The sequence below is a fragment of the Parus major genome, chromosome 5 (assembly GCF_001522545.3).
Source record: "Parus major isolate Abel chromosome 5, Parus_major1.1, whole genome shotgun sequence".
Lineage (NCBI taxonomy): Eukaryota > Metazoa > Chordata > Aves > Passeriformes > Paridae > Parus > Parus major.
The window spans coordinates 58,701,108-58,715,423 of NC_031774.1; the positions used below are offsets into that span (position 1 = coordinate 58,701,108).

Consider the following 14,316-nt stretch of genomic DNA (forward strand, 5'->3'; position numbering starts at 1 on the left):
ATTCAGACCTCGGTGGCTCCAGCAATCCGACGGGATGCGTTTCTGGAAGGAAGCCCAGATTGTCTCACCCAGCAGCAGGAGCTCAGGAGCAGCTTTCAAGCTCCTTCATGGAATCCTGGGATGGTTTGGGTTGGGAGAGACCTTAAAGAACATCCAATTCCACCCCCTGCCATGAGCAGGGACATCTTTTACTCCAAACCCTCTCCAGCCTAGACTGGAACACTGCCAGGGATCCAGGGGCAGCCACAGCTTCTCTGGGCACCCTGTGCCAGGGCCTCACCTCCCTCACAACCAAGAATTTCTTCTTAAAATTAATCTAAATCTCTCCTCTTAATTTAAAACCTTTCCTCCTTGCCCATGTAAGAAGTCTCTTTCCCTCTTCTTTATGAGCCCCTTCTGAGTACTGAAAGGTCCTTGCTTCCCACTAGAGCATCCAGCAGGGTGGGAGCATGACAGAATAGACGTGAATCCAACCAGGATTTAGCTCACAGACAAAAGAATGCATGGAATGGTGGCTCAGGGAGGTGGGAATGGGTGGGGATGGAGGATTAGGGGTATGTTGTAAGGAGGTGCTGCCCTAAACCATGAGTCTCTTGGGGTAAACACAATGGCCCAATGTCCAGGCCAATAAATGCATTTTTTCTTCTAAATCTATACACAAACCACAGAAAATCAGTGTTTGCCCCTGGGGAATCCCGGTCCATTAATATCAAATGCTGCTGTGCTGAACCAAGCCTCTCTAATTATCCCAGAAAATAGCTTTGGCTATGAGCTCCTGGGAGAAATTCTCCCCTGCTCATGAATGAAGCCAGATAAACAGCACTGGGATGCAGAAACTCTCCTTCCCAATGTCCTTTTCCACATAAAAGGGATGTCCAAGAACATTTGCTTTGCTCAAGCAGCAGCCAGGGCTCCCCACTGCCTCAATCCCTGGTCTGAGGAGCATCTCCCTGCTGAGACTTGCAACAGCATCAGCTTCCACCACCTTACACTCCAGATGGAGAAATCCCTCCACCACTTACAAATATTTCAGGAGGCCAAGCTGGAGGATGTGCATCCTTTACACAGCAATGTGCAACCTGGGAAAATTGGGAGTGAGAAACAAAGGGCCTTAAACCAATCAGGTGAAAGGGGTGAATGTGAAACCTCTGGAATTGTCCCAAGAAAATGGGATCCAGTAACCCCTAGAGTCATTAAAAAGCTGTGGAGTGAGAGCAGGGAGGCAGAGTGTCTTCAGCAGTGACAAAATACATGAGGACTATGTGTGTCTCATGTGATGCACATCCCACACTCATCACCCAGAGTGAGACAGACCTGTAGCCTTTGCCATCCTTGCCAACTCATTTTGGATTTTCTCCTCCCTTACCTCTTTTTAGCCACTTTCAATCATTCAAAAAAGCAACCTGCTCCTCTTCTCTTGTAGGCACCACGGCACAAACTTTGCAAGACAAATTCCTCAGTGTTTCAACCTTCCCCTGGCCTCCACCTCTTGGGAACTCACACACCCCATCCTGAGCACCTTCCCTTTCCATCTGGGCTGGTCATGTCTTATTCCTTCTCCTCTTTCTCTTTCAAAAGCATAAAATCTTCCCAGCTCCAGGAGGAAAGAGAAACCTGCTGGGTCTCTGAGGCCACTGAGGGACAAATGCAGTATCCAGTTCCCCACATGAGAAAGATGGTGCCCATCAGGGACACCTCATGACAGGGGGAATGGCTTCTCACTGCCAGAGGCAGGGATGGATGGGATATTGGGAAGGAATTCCTGGCTCTCAGAGAGGGCAGGCCCTGGCACAGGGTGCCCAGAGCAGCTGTGGCTGCCCCTGGATCCCTGGAAGTGTCCAAGGCCAGGCTGGACAGGGCTTGGAGCAACCTGGGATAGTGGAAGATGTCCCTGCCCATGGCAGGGATGGAACTGGATGTTCTTTAAGGTCCCTTTCAACACAAATCAGTCTGGAATTCTAAAATTCTATGACTCCCAAACCCTGAGCCCTGCAATGCTCCCCAGCAATCCCCAGCAGCAACGGGACAGCCACGGCTGGTATCATAAACCAACTATTAATTCTTTCCCATTACTGCTCCAAATTAACTCAGCTCAGCTTTCCACCTCCTCTACATACCAGCAGCAGATGCATCCTAAAAATCTGCCTTCATCATCCTCCAAAACATTCCTGATTGCTCAGATATTGCCTCGCATTCGAGTTATGGCACAGATCCCTGCACCAGCTAACACGAGACCGCATTGCTCAGCAAACAGGGGCGACTATGGTTACAAGAAAACATTAAATGCAGAACCAACCAGCCTGAAATAAAATTGCATAACTGATGGGAACAGCAAAACTTGAGGGGAAAATAAAACAAAATTTAAAAAAAAACAACAAAAACAGCTCCAAGGCTGCCAAAACTGAGCCATTGATTACAGTGCATTTGATCCATTTGCATGCAGAGAGCTTTGCTTTGGAGCTGAGATGGAAACAGTCTTAATATAGCTGGAGAGAAAATATCCTCCTTGCACTCTCCTAACTGCACTTTGATAGGAAGCAGCCACAGAGCAGATGGTGCCTATATATAATCACCAGACCTATTATCCCAGCCTCTTTTAGTAATTTGAAGGATGTGATAACCACAAGGAGAGCAGCAAATATTCCCCCTCCCTCCCTCCCTTCCCCTGCTAATTAAAATATCCAAAAAAAAAAAGAAAAAAAAATTTTAAAAAAAGGAAAAAAAAGGGGGAGGAAGCTATAATTATGGCAACAAATAAAAGAATTTCCAAATGAAGTAAATAACTATTTTGTGCACTGCTCCTTTAAACCACAAGTCAGAAGTTAATTAAATAGCAGCATGTTTCTGAGTCAGGAGAACACAGCAAGTCCCAGTGCAGTGGGGAAGGAGACTGGAGATGCTCTGGATGAATCCAAACCACAGCACTCCCATCCCTCCTCCGTGCCCTCCTGCCATTTCTCTGCAGATTCTGTGTGATGGTGGGGGAAAGGAGAGCTCATCTCTTCCCATTCCTCTATTTGCCAAAGCCCAGGGTTGCGTGGATTCAAAGGATGAGCAACGGGAAGGGGATTCTCTCCAGGGGTTTCTTGCTGCATGAAGATGCTCAGGAAAACATCACAAATGTGATTTCAGTGATGCTTTGAGAGAAGGCTGGGGAATGGTGGTGCTGGGATGAGGTCACGGAGAAGCAAGAAAGGTTTGAGGAGGGAATTACTCATGAGGCCCTTAACAGATGTAAGTTAATAGTGGAGGTGCTGAGGAACATCCCTGACTCCCAGACAAAGCCCTCAGTCCCCTGCTGGTGGCTCCAGGGCTGGTACAAAGTGCACACAGGAACCCACAGGTGCTCATGGGGTGATGGGAAAAGCAAAGCTCCCTCGGGAGAGCACCAAGCTCCCATGCACTGAGTGACCACAGCTTGCTGAGATCTGAGCCTGGATCTGACAGGCACCAGGGTGGCTGGAAAAACACACCCAGGAGGGTCCATCCATCAGCAAACCCTCCCAGAGAGAGGAGACTGCTGAGGGGTCTGAGAGAATTACTGGAGCTGCCTGACTTTGCTCCACAACCTGGAGAGCATCAATCAGCTGCCCTGGCAGCTTCTGTGACACTTCCAGGTCAGAAGCACCATTCACTGGTGACAGGAATCCCAGGGACTGTAGGACACACACAGAACCATTGCTACTGCTTCCTAACATCCATCCCTGAGACACCCAGACTGCTGCAAGGAAAGTAGAGGTGGCATCAGAGCCACAAGCTTCAATCTCCCCCCCATCCCAACCTGCATTTCAAGGACAGCATTCTACCCTCAGGTCAAGGGACAAGCAGCACATCAACAGCAAAACCACGACAGGCATTCCCTGCCCTGAGCACCTACAGCTGGTGACTGCACTGGGATTTCACAAGCTGAGAAGGTGGGAACGTCCCTGGGGGCTGCTGGAATACAGATTCCCACCTGAGGTGGCCTCATTCCAGCCAGGAAGCTGCAGAGCCATCGCTCTGTGAGTAGGGTATGTGAATTTGGGAGCAGTGCTCTGTAAGAGCACAGAATCACAGACTGCACAGTTGGAAGGGACCCACAAGGATCATCAAATCCAGGTCCTGGCCTTGCATAGGACATCCCAAGAATCCCATCCTGTGCCTGAGAGTGTTCAAATACTTCTTGAACTCTGTCAGGCTTGGAGCTGTGACCACTTTCCTGGGAAGCCATTCCAGTGCCCAGCCACCCTCTGGGGGAAGAACCTTTTCCTGATATCCAGCCTGAACCTCCCCTGGCACAGCTTCACGTTGTTTCCATGTCTGAGTACAGACCAGTGCTTAAAGAAGGTCTGGAGGAAGGAACTGTGTGACCCCAGAGGACACATGTGTGACATGCCTGCTTTGGGGACAGCCACATGTCTCTGGCTGGCATTCAGTGCTCCCTCTCCTCCTTCCCATCCATGCAGAACAGCCACCACCTGCTCCATGGCTTACCCACCACAGGGCTGTTTGCAGAGCTCATGGATTGTTTAAGTGCCTGGAAGTGTCATTTGGTGTCACAAGGGCTGGTTTAGGAGCACTCACCTGTGTCTGTACTGACCACACGTGGTTATGAGGCACACATGGCATACCTGGTGCCCCTGAGCCCAGCCTCAAGGTCTGCTCTCCTCCTTCCTCTTAGAGACCCTTCTGCCTTTTGGTGACATCTCTGCCTCCAAGCTTTGTGGCTGATGAGGGGTCAAGCAGAGGCACTGCCACAAGCTCTATCCTGCTGCCCACATGAAAATCCACTTGCCAGAGCACACCCATGGGAAACGTGTTCCCTTTGCTGCCTACTCACTCTGCTTGGCAGGCAGGGGTCCCCCACTTGCTCCACACCCTGAGCACATCACAAGAGCTGTAGGCTGCTCATATGCCCCGTGTTGTCACTTGTTCTCACAGGAGAGAAGAGCAGGCACAGCAGCAAGGACCCTGCTCTGTCTCTGTGCTGTCTGATGCCTCAGGTAACCCCATCCCCACAGAGCCACCTGCATCCCCCCCAGAGCTATCCATACCCTCCATGAACCACCCATATTCCCCCCAGAGCCATCCACATCCTGCCAGAGGCATTGGAATCCCCCTTGAGCCATCCACATTTCATTTCCCAGGGCCACCTGCATGCCCTGAGAGCCAACAGCTGCAAGAGACTTCTGCTGGGCATCCCTATGAGCAAAGCTACCTGTGATCTGCAAGTTCCAAATGAACAAAACAGGAGAATCACCCTCCCAGACAGCCTGAGCTGAGCACTCTTCAGTGCTTGGTGGGTTGCTCATCATAACCCATCACCCTGTCAATCTGTCTTCTCTTCCCTTCCAGTGCAGGTTATGATGTTTGGAAGACAACAAATAGGCTGAGCTTGGGTGTCAGTCTAGAAACCCTGTGGAGATGACTGAAGGTGGGACCTCAGCATCACATGGACCTTTGTCACTCAGCCAAAGGCAGTGAGAAAAGAGATCCTTGGGGAGAGAAGAAGTTAAGGGAATGTGCCAAACAGGCTCTAAGGAGGATCCAAATGAACAGGGACAGCTAACCTGAAGTTTCAAGGTTAGAACAGGAAGGGGCACTGGCTATAAAACACACTCAAGAGGAGTAGCAGATCTTTCCAGCATTGGTGACACCCCAAAAGGACATTGCTGACACCCCAAAAGGACATTGCTCTTGTTCTCCACCACCACTTCCATCTCCAGTGCTTGATGGGCTCCAGGATGAGGTGGGTGACCACTCATCTCACTGGCTGAGTGACGGTCTGCAGAGCTGTGGACTGAGTCTCCCAGGGACAAAGAGCTCTGAATTTACAGAGGGGACAGAAAATCTGTATCTGCTGTTCAGCTGGAGTAGAAGATTACAGATGGACTTGATGATCTTAAAGGTCTTTCCCAATCTAAGTGATTCCATGATTCTGTGTTGTTCTCCCTCACAGTCCTGTTTGTTGCTGTTTTGATGTACATGGATTTCAGCAAAAAATCCTGATCACACCTGATCTTCTCACACAACAATTCTGATTTCAACCTACAGGATTAGCAAGATTTTGTAGCACTGGGAACCTGACAAAGTGTGAGACTTCTGGAAGTGTTCTCTGCCTGTTGTGTGTGACACTAGAGGGCATGAGCAAGACAACAAATGCCCTTGTCTGCCACCACTGAGAAGCTCCAGTGGAATAAAGGCCAACGAGCTTTTCTCAGACTATCCATAAAAGAGAAGAAAAGCAGACGTGAGGGGTGTCCCCAGCTGGCAGGATGAGTGCCAGGCTGCCAAGTCTCAGCAAGGCCAAAAGAACAATTTTCTGAAGGCAATTCCAAAAGCTGATCCACCCCCAGCAAGAACAGAACATTTGTTTGCTTCACTGCTGTAACCCCATTAAGACTTTTTCATTTTCTCATGACATGTTTTGCTAAGTCTGCATGGGAGGAAATGTGCTCCTCTGTGTGAGGCAAACACAGGCTGAGGACACACAGCACCCTCCCTTCAGGTGTCACTGAAATCTACACAGAGGACAACAACTTCCCATCGACCCAACACGGATCAGGGTGGTCCTGTGGGTTAAAACATGCAGTTATCCCATCACCCAGCTCAGTCTGGGTACCAGGAATGGCAGCAGGGCTGTCTCCAGGGGTGGGCAGTGAGCTATTATTGCACAGCAGGGTAGGGGAGGAAGAGTCAGGAAACCCACACTCTGTTCATGGAAAGTGCTTTGGTGTTTGTGGTGTTTGTTCAGTTCCCTGATGACTCCAGGAGAGCTCCAGCACGTTCATCTGCCCTCTCACTGGGGATTCCATAACTGGAGCAAGTGTTGGCAAAATCCTGCAAGCCCTGTCACACACACATGTTCTGACACACAGTCCAGGTCTGCCTGCAGGGCAGGATCTCAGAAACACAGAAGTGTTTGGGTTGGAAGGGACCTTGGAGATCATCTAGTACAATCCCTTGCCATGGGCAGGGACACCTTCCACTATCCCAGGTTGCTCCAAGTCCTGCCCAGCCTGGCCTTGGACACTTCTAGGGATGGGGCAGTCACAGCTTCTCTGGACAACCTCACCATCCTCATGGGGAAGAATTTCTTCCAAAATATCCAGTTTAATCCTGGGCTGGGGTGCATGGAAGGAAGAACCCTGATTTACTTCTCTTCAGCTCTAGGACAAGCTGGAGAGGAAAAATTTCTTTTTCAGGACAAGAAATTTGTGCAGATCACCTTCTCTGCTCACTCTCCTTCTCCTTGCAGACCAACACCACTGGTTTTCTGGCAGAGATTCCCATGGGAAGGGTGTAGCTGGCCTGAGCACCCAGCATCTTTCCCACTTGTGCAGGAGTGGAAGGGGGGCTCCAGACTAGCAAAAGCTTTGCTGGCCCAAGGAGCTCTGTTCCCTCTCACAACACCAAAGAGTGCAACACCCCTCCAGTGTGAACACAGTGCCAACAGCTGGGATTCTGCTCTGCAGGATATTCCCTGGCAAGGTCTCTGACTGGATTTATCCCTCACTGACCTGCGACTTCATGGTCCAAATGAGACCAGTGTATCTCCAGTCTTCCTCCTCAGCACAGCTAATGTCAGACCCTCCTTTGCCTCTGCACAGATTCCCTGCCAAAGGGGTGGAAAACACAGACCTGAGCTGAGCTTCCATTTGACAACAAATCCTGTCACGCCATCGGCCCTTCTCAGGTGAAGCCAGTTACAGGGCTAGGGAAGGAGCTGGAGCCCCCACACAAGAAGCTGTTGGCAGCTTTGGAAACAGAGCTGCTTTCCTCTGTCCTTTCAGAGTTTCCAGGCCGTGTCTCAGTCACAAAGGCATTGTGCAACCCCAACATTTTGCAACTGCTGCCTGACCTGGCCACAGAGCCAGGACTGCAGGCTTCACCCCGTCCCCCACGCTGGAGCAGCTCCAGCCTCCTCCCTGCCTGTGCTCCCGAGCCCATGCCAAGGCTGCCTGCACTCCCAGCATGATAAAGCTTGGCTTAAAGTTGCATCTCAAGCTTTGCAGGAATTGCTGATGCAACGGATGGGAAGGAGCACATGAACATCACAGAATCCCAAAATGGTTTGGGTTGGAAAAGCCCATCTGGTTCCACTCCCCTGCCATGGGAGTGGAACCCCTTCCATTAGACCAGACTGAAGACTCATCCAGCCTGGCCTTGAACACTTCAAGGATGAGACAGCCACAGCTTCTCTGGGCCAACTTCCATTGTCTGAGTTGAGTCCATATCCTCTGATCACTCCAGACCCAAATTCATCCCTTAGGACACTGGTCTCACTCCTGGAGCACCATTACTGTGGTAAATCCAGAGTGACTTCTACAGAACACTCCAGACTTGCCTCCCCAACATCTCCTCAAGCCCTGGCTAAACCTTGGCTCACCCTTGTCAGTGCAGTTATGGGAGAGCTGGAGATGAACCAATCCTGAACCAAATCTCAAAACTGACGTTTAGGACACGTCAAAGTCAAGGACAGCACAAAGCAAAACATCACATGAGCCTCAGCCACCCATATTTAAGCCCTGTGCCATGACAGCATTAAATCTCATTGTGCCACAGCACCAGAAGAATGTAGCTCAGACAAGATCACCACATCACTGTTCTGGGAAAGACTTTGCCCCATTTTGGTGTCAGGAACAGGCAGTGCCTTTGCAGGGATGGGTCAGGGAAGGTTGTGCCCTGCAGGGTGTTGCTGGATTAAAGCCTCTGCACAGATAAACACCTCTGAGTAAGAGGGAGAACTTAAAACTAATAACAACACTAAAACCTAAACAAACACTAAGGAGTTGAAGGCTTTGCTTTGGAATAAAAGATTAATAAACATATCGATTGAGTCAAGGGGCTGGGACAAAGGCTGACAGCCGTGTTTATTTTTTAGCATCTATCTGTGGACTTACCAGGCTTTTGCCCAAGCCAAATATTGTGTTAAGGAAGTTTATGAACTGACACATGAAGTGTGGTTGGGTCACCTCCAGCTCAGCCCACGGTTCTCTGAGCATGGTGCCACCAAAATATGTCTGCAAGAGTTACAACAGCTTAACACGTGGGCCTAAGCTATCACTAGCAGAGGATGATGCAGCCAAGCAAGTGGCAGAGATTGAGGAGGAATTCAAGCAAAAGACTGGGTAAAGTGTAGGGCTGTTGGCAGACCCACAGGTGTTCCTGTCCCAGCTGCTGCTGAACACACCAAATTCTGGGAGAATTTAGGAAAAAACCACAGCACTGCAGCAGCTCAGGCACTGCTGAGTAGTTCAGCTGTTGCCTCAGTTTTGGAATCTTGTGCCACTACTTGGGGACCACAGTGGGCAAGGGGTGGGTCAGTGCTTCTGCTGAGAGCTAAGTCTGAGCACAGAAAGGATCAAAAAGCCACCAGTGGGTTTGTGAAAAGAGCCCTTCAAGACCTAACACATCTTGCAAAGTTCCAGCCACTGTCAGTGATTAACCTGCTGCACCCACCACACCTCCCTGCCTCCAGATCCCGACATGAGGAACCAGAGGAACCTTCTGAAGCCTCTCTTCCCACTGCTTCCATGGTGTGCAAAGCCTCTGAACCACTGACATGCAAAAACTACATGGAAACCCCATCCCCCCAAAAGAAATAATCCTTGGAGAGGTTTAACAGACTGACTGCAAGTAAATTCATAGGGTTTTTCTCACCCTGCCTCCTTGTTTGACTCTTCCCATGCAGCTCAGTCACCCCAGAACAGCTTCAGAGCAAAGGATCTGGCTCTCAGAGAAGCTGAACATCACACAGTCCCACAGCAGCAGGAGCTGGGGGCTTCACAGACAGGGGCTTGGATGGGAATGGTGGTTTAGAGTTTGTGGAGAAGCTGAGGTCCTTCTATTAAATCCCCATGTATTAAATAATACATGGCTGCAAGGATGGACACAGGAGAGGCAGAGACCAGGGTGCTACAGCAATAAACCCAGAGCTGTGTTTCGTATCTCTGTGGATTTGAAACACCATTTTTAAAAAAAACCCAGTTCTTACAGGAGAGAGAAAAGCCCAGAAGCCTTAAGTGACCATTTTAAAGCTTTTAGCTATTTAATTGTGGCTTTCCACACTCTCATAAAGAAACCAGGGCTGCTGCCACAAGAAGCCTCTCCTCCCCAAAGTGCTGACTGCATCCCTGATTTCTAGGAAATGCTGATAAAGCACCTTGGAGAGACTTCTGAATATCCCAGAGTGAAGGAGGACATTCAGCCCTGCAGGTGACATGGTGGCAGTCACCCAAAGGTGTGACAGCCCTCCACAGGGCAAGCAGGTGGGCAGGGGAGCTTCTGAGTCCCACTGAGAAGATGCTGCATTCCTGCTCTCCCAGAGAAGGCTCACAGGGATCAATGGCTGCTTTGAACACCAGTTATAGCTGCTCTACATCTTCACACAAAAATCAGTGTTAGACAGATCTCTGGTCACAGAGCTCTCCGTGTGTCCAAGCCTTGGGTTGGGCTCTGCATCATCCAGCAAAGCCTGGCAAGGTCTCCATGGGGGAAGAACCACCCAGCTCTCCTGGAAAACACTGAGGACTGTCCATCTAAACTGCTCCATCACCACCAGCTTCACATCTCTGCACTGCAAATACAAGGGAATGTTTTCAGATACCCTGAAGCTGTTCTGCTGATGTTGCAGTGCACCCAGGGTCCCAATCCCATTTCTCCTCAATAAATCCTCAGCACACTTCTGGACATGAAGCATCAGCTTCCTGCTTGCTTTAGGAACTCTTGAAACACGAACTGTAAATCTACACAAAACTACACAAAATAAAAGGGGTTCCCTTCAGTAACACTTATTGTACTTTTTCTTACTCTTTGCTGTTTTTCCCTCCTCTCCAGCTTCCAGGTCTTTAAAATCCCACAGCACTAGAGGAAAAAGCCCCCAACAAGGCGAGCAGAAAATAAAAAAAAAAAGCAGGTGAGGAAAGGGGAAAAAACAAAATAAAATAAAATAAGTTTTCTATGGCCCAGATGAGTTTAGCCCCTCTGCTAAGCACAGCAAAGCAGTGATCCCTAGTGGGATGGGGGGGACTGTCCCCAGAGCCTCCCGTGGGTACTCACTGGTGCTTGTGCTAGTGCCGATGGTGTTGATGGTGGTGGGGACGGAGGAGGAGGAGTAGAGGGGCAGGTGGCCGTTCTCACAGGCCAGGTTTTTGTCCTGCCAGCTGGAGGCACTGACGCTGATGCCGGAGTCCCGAGAGTTCTGCCACCCGTTGAGTTTGTCGTCAGAATTCTGTCTTTGGTGATAGTAGTGAGCCTGCCCGTAGTCCAGCGAGTCCGAGCGGCCCCGGCCCTGCCCGCCGAAGCCCCCCGACGTGCGGTCCTCCAGGTGGTTGAGCCACATGGCCAGGGCACTCCTGTCCTCCAGGGAGGTGGCAGGGTGGATCAAGGCATAGGACAGCAGCTGCCTGCTCTCCTCGATGTGCTGGTTGTGCTCGATGGAGTGCGCCAGGATTTTGGGCAAGAGTTTCATGTACTCGACTTTCGCCTCGATGTTGCCGGGCTTCAGTAAAGGCAGGTGGGTTAACAAGAGGGAGATCACTTTATCCTTGGATTCCTGTTGCCACTGGTTAATGATTCCTGTTGAAGGAATAGGGAGGGGGAAAAAAGAAGATAAATGAGAAATTGAGAAACAGAGCTAATAAAAGAAATAGCTGGGCCGTGGCAGGGTAAATACAACGTGCCAAAGGGATTTCCACACGTGTGGTACCACAGCATCAGCATCTCCCTGGCAAGGGGGTCACCACCCTCCAAAACCATTGTCAGGGCAAAGTGTGCCAGTGTGGACACCAAAAGTTACCAGAAGCTCCTGAAAATCACTGAAAGAACCAAACTACACCCAACTCTACTCCACTGCTGTTGTGCTTATTTTAATCAAAAGCACAATTTGGCCCAAATTTTCCATATTGTTGCAGATTACAGAAAATTCTACACAAAAGCACTCAGAGGATAAAGGTAACCTTTCAAAAAAACTTGGCTGGAAAATTAAAAAGGTCAAGATTCAAAGGAGATAACATAAGTGAGAGCCACAGAGGGAAGAAGGTTTCCAGCAGGAACACAATCATCCAACCAGGGTGTTGGTGCATCCACCAGCCCCAAAGGTAAGGAGGGAAGGGCTCAGCTGAAGCAGCCTCAGAGCTCCTGTTCCTCTCTTAGATCACAGCAAATAGGAGAGATTTTAGAAGACCAGGAAAAAAAAAAAAAAGGGAACCTAGTTACATTTAAATATGCAGAAGGAAAAGTCAGGGAATAACAAACTGGTCACTTAACTCAAACTCCTGGAAAAACTGATGGAACAAATAATGAAACAACCTATTTGTAAGCACTTAGAAGATAACAAGATGATAAGTGACTGCTGACACCCATTTGTCAAGACCAATTTGATTTCCTTCTGCGACAGAGCAACTGGGCTGTGAATAGCTGGAGGAACAGGCAGTGCTGTATATCTTGATATTCATTAAGTGCTGCTGCACATGGCTCCCTCAGCAGCACAGCAGAGAGAAACAGCTCTAATGTGGGCACACGACTCATCTGAAAAACATATGGAGGGAGCTGGTGGTGCTGATTCACTGTCAGGAGGATGTGCTGGGCAAGGAGACCTGTCCTGGCCCTGACACCACCCAGCATGTCATTGGTGATAAGGGTGATGTGAAAAACGTAATCAGCACGCAGGTGTCCTGCTAAGAGAAAGGAGAACACTCCAGGAAATTGGACTAGAGGTCAAACAATGCTGAGGACTCGAAGGGGTGGCATGAAGCTGTGCCAGGGGAGGTTTAGGCTGGAGATCAGGAAAAGGTTCTTCCCCCAGAGGGTGGTGAGGCACTGAGCAGGCTCCCCAGGGAAGGGTCACAGCACCAGCCTGCCAGAGGTCCAGGAGAATTTGGACAGTGCTCTGAAGCATGGGGTGGGATTGTTGGAGTGTGCAGGGCCAGGAGTTGGACTCAATGATCCTTGTGGGTCCCCTTCCAGCTCAGGATGTTCTGTGCTTCCATGAGACTTGGAGAGATGTGAAAGAACACCTGCACTAAGCAGGTGCAAACATCTGCATGCAGGTGGGAGCAAACAGCTGTGCAGCACGAGGTGGGCAAGAGCCTGGCTTGGCAAGCACCACATCAGCCAGACACTGTGCTGTGCAGAAAAGCTGCACCAGGCAGCCTGACACCTGGCTCAGAGGTGTCCTGGCATGGACAAGCTGCTCTCCACATCTGCTGCAGGGAAATGGTGGAGTCACCATCTCTGGAGGGATTTAACAGCTGTGAGGATGTGGCATTGGCAGTGCAGAGCTCTATGATCTTGGAGGGCTTTTCCAACCTGAACAATTCTATGATTCTGTGACTTGAACTGCAGCAAAGATGAATGAAGCTGGACATGATGAAATTGCATTCTATAGGACATTGTGAGAACTCCATCACCAGAGGTTTCTCTGAAGAGATGATACAAACTCCAAACATCTACCAAATCTACCCAGACCAGCCAAATGACATTTCCCAGCCCCAGGGCAGTCTCTCCTCCAGTACTGACCAAACCCCTCTGTAAATGCTGAAAACTTTCAGCCCCTGTCTTAAGCTGTGCTACAGGAGCCAAAACTGAACTGCTGGGTGGAGAACACTCACTCCTGCTTGCTTTAAACACACTGCTCGAAACTTCATCAGGTGAAATGCTGAAAAAAAATCCCCCAAAACTTTACATTCTCTCCTCCTGTCTGCTGTCTTCAGTCCATTCTGTACAGGAAGCTGCTCTGAATCATTGATTACCCCCATAGCCTCTGTGTGCTTTTGAGCCAGGGTAACTGAACTCACACCACTGAAATGCAGATCCAGATCTGTAGGCTCATTCATCAGGTTTGCTCTTGGGGAGGCACAAGAGCAAATCAATATCCAGCTCAGGATATTCTGTGACCCAGAATTGGACTCTATGATCCTTGTGGGTCCCCTCCACCTCAGGATATTCCATGATTCTGTGATTGTGTATGACCCATGCTGCTGGCCAGCAGCTCACCCAACCCTCCCATCACCCCTGACCCAGAAGAGGAATATTGGAGCAGCACCTTCTCCCAATTAGGACCAAACTCTGGACATCAGTTTCCTGACACCACCGCAGCAGAGAGCAGCACTCACCCCTCCAGATCCACCTCCCCAGTTCCAAGGCAAGCAACTGTTTTAATAGGAAGCCACTAGATGGCTTGCTGGAAACGCTGGTGACTCTCCTTGGAACTTTCTACACTGGAATTCACTTCTCCACAGACCTCCACCTCCTCCAGAGCCACTTCCTGAGCCAGAGACAGCGTGCCCGAGCCGTCCTGTGCCGAAAGGAGCAAGGGACACAACGTGGCACAGC

General features: G+C 49.9%; 1 protein-coding gene across 4 annotated transcripts in view; it reads right to left on the bottom strand.

The window, feature by feature from the left end:
- The window catches only part of SAMD4A (sterile alpha motif domain containing 4A), a 96,880-nt gene that overhangs the window by 25,318 nt on the left and 57,246 nt on the right, over positions 1-14,316 (bottom strand). For all 4 annotated transcript variants that reach the window (XM_015631567.1, XM_015631563.1, XM_015631566.2 and 1 more), the window contains exon 2: positions 11,041-11,559. In XM_015631567.1, the coding sequence (XP_015487053.1) occupies positions 11,041-11,559 (519 nt within the window). The remainder of the gene's footprint in view (positions 1-11,040; positions 11,560-14,316) is intronic.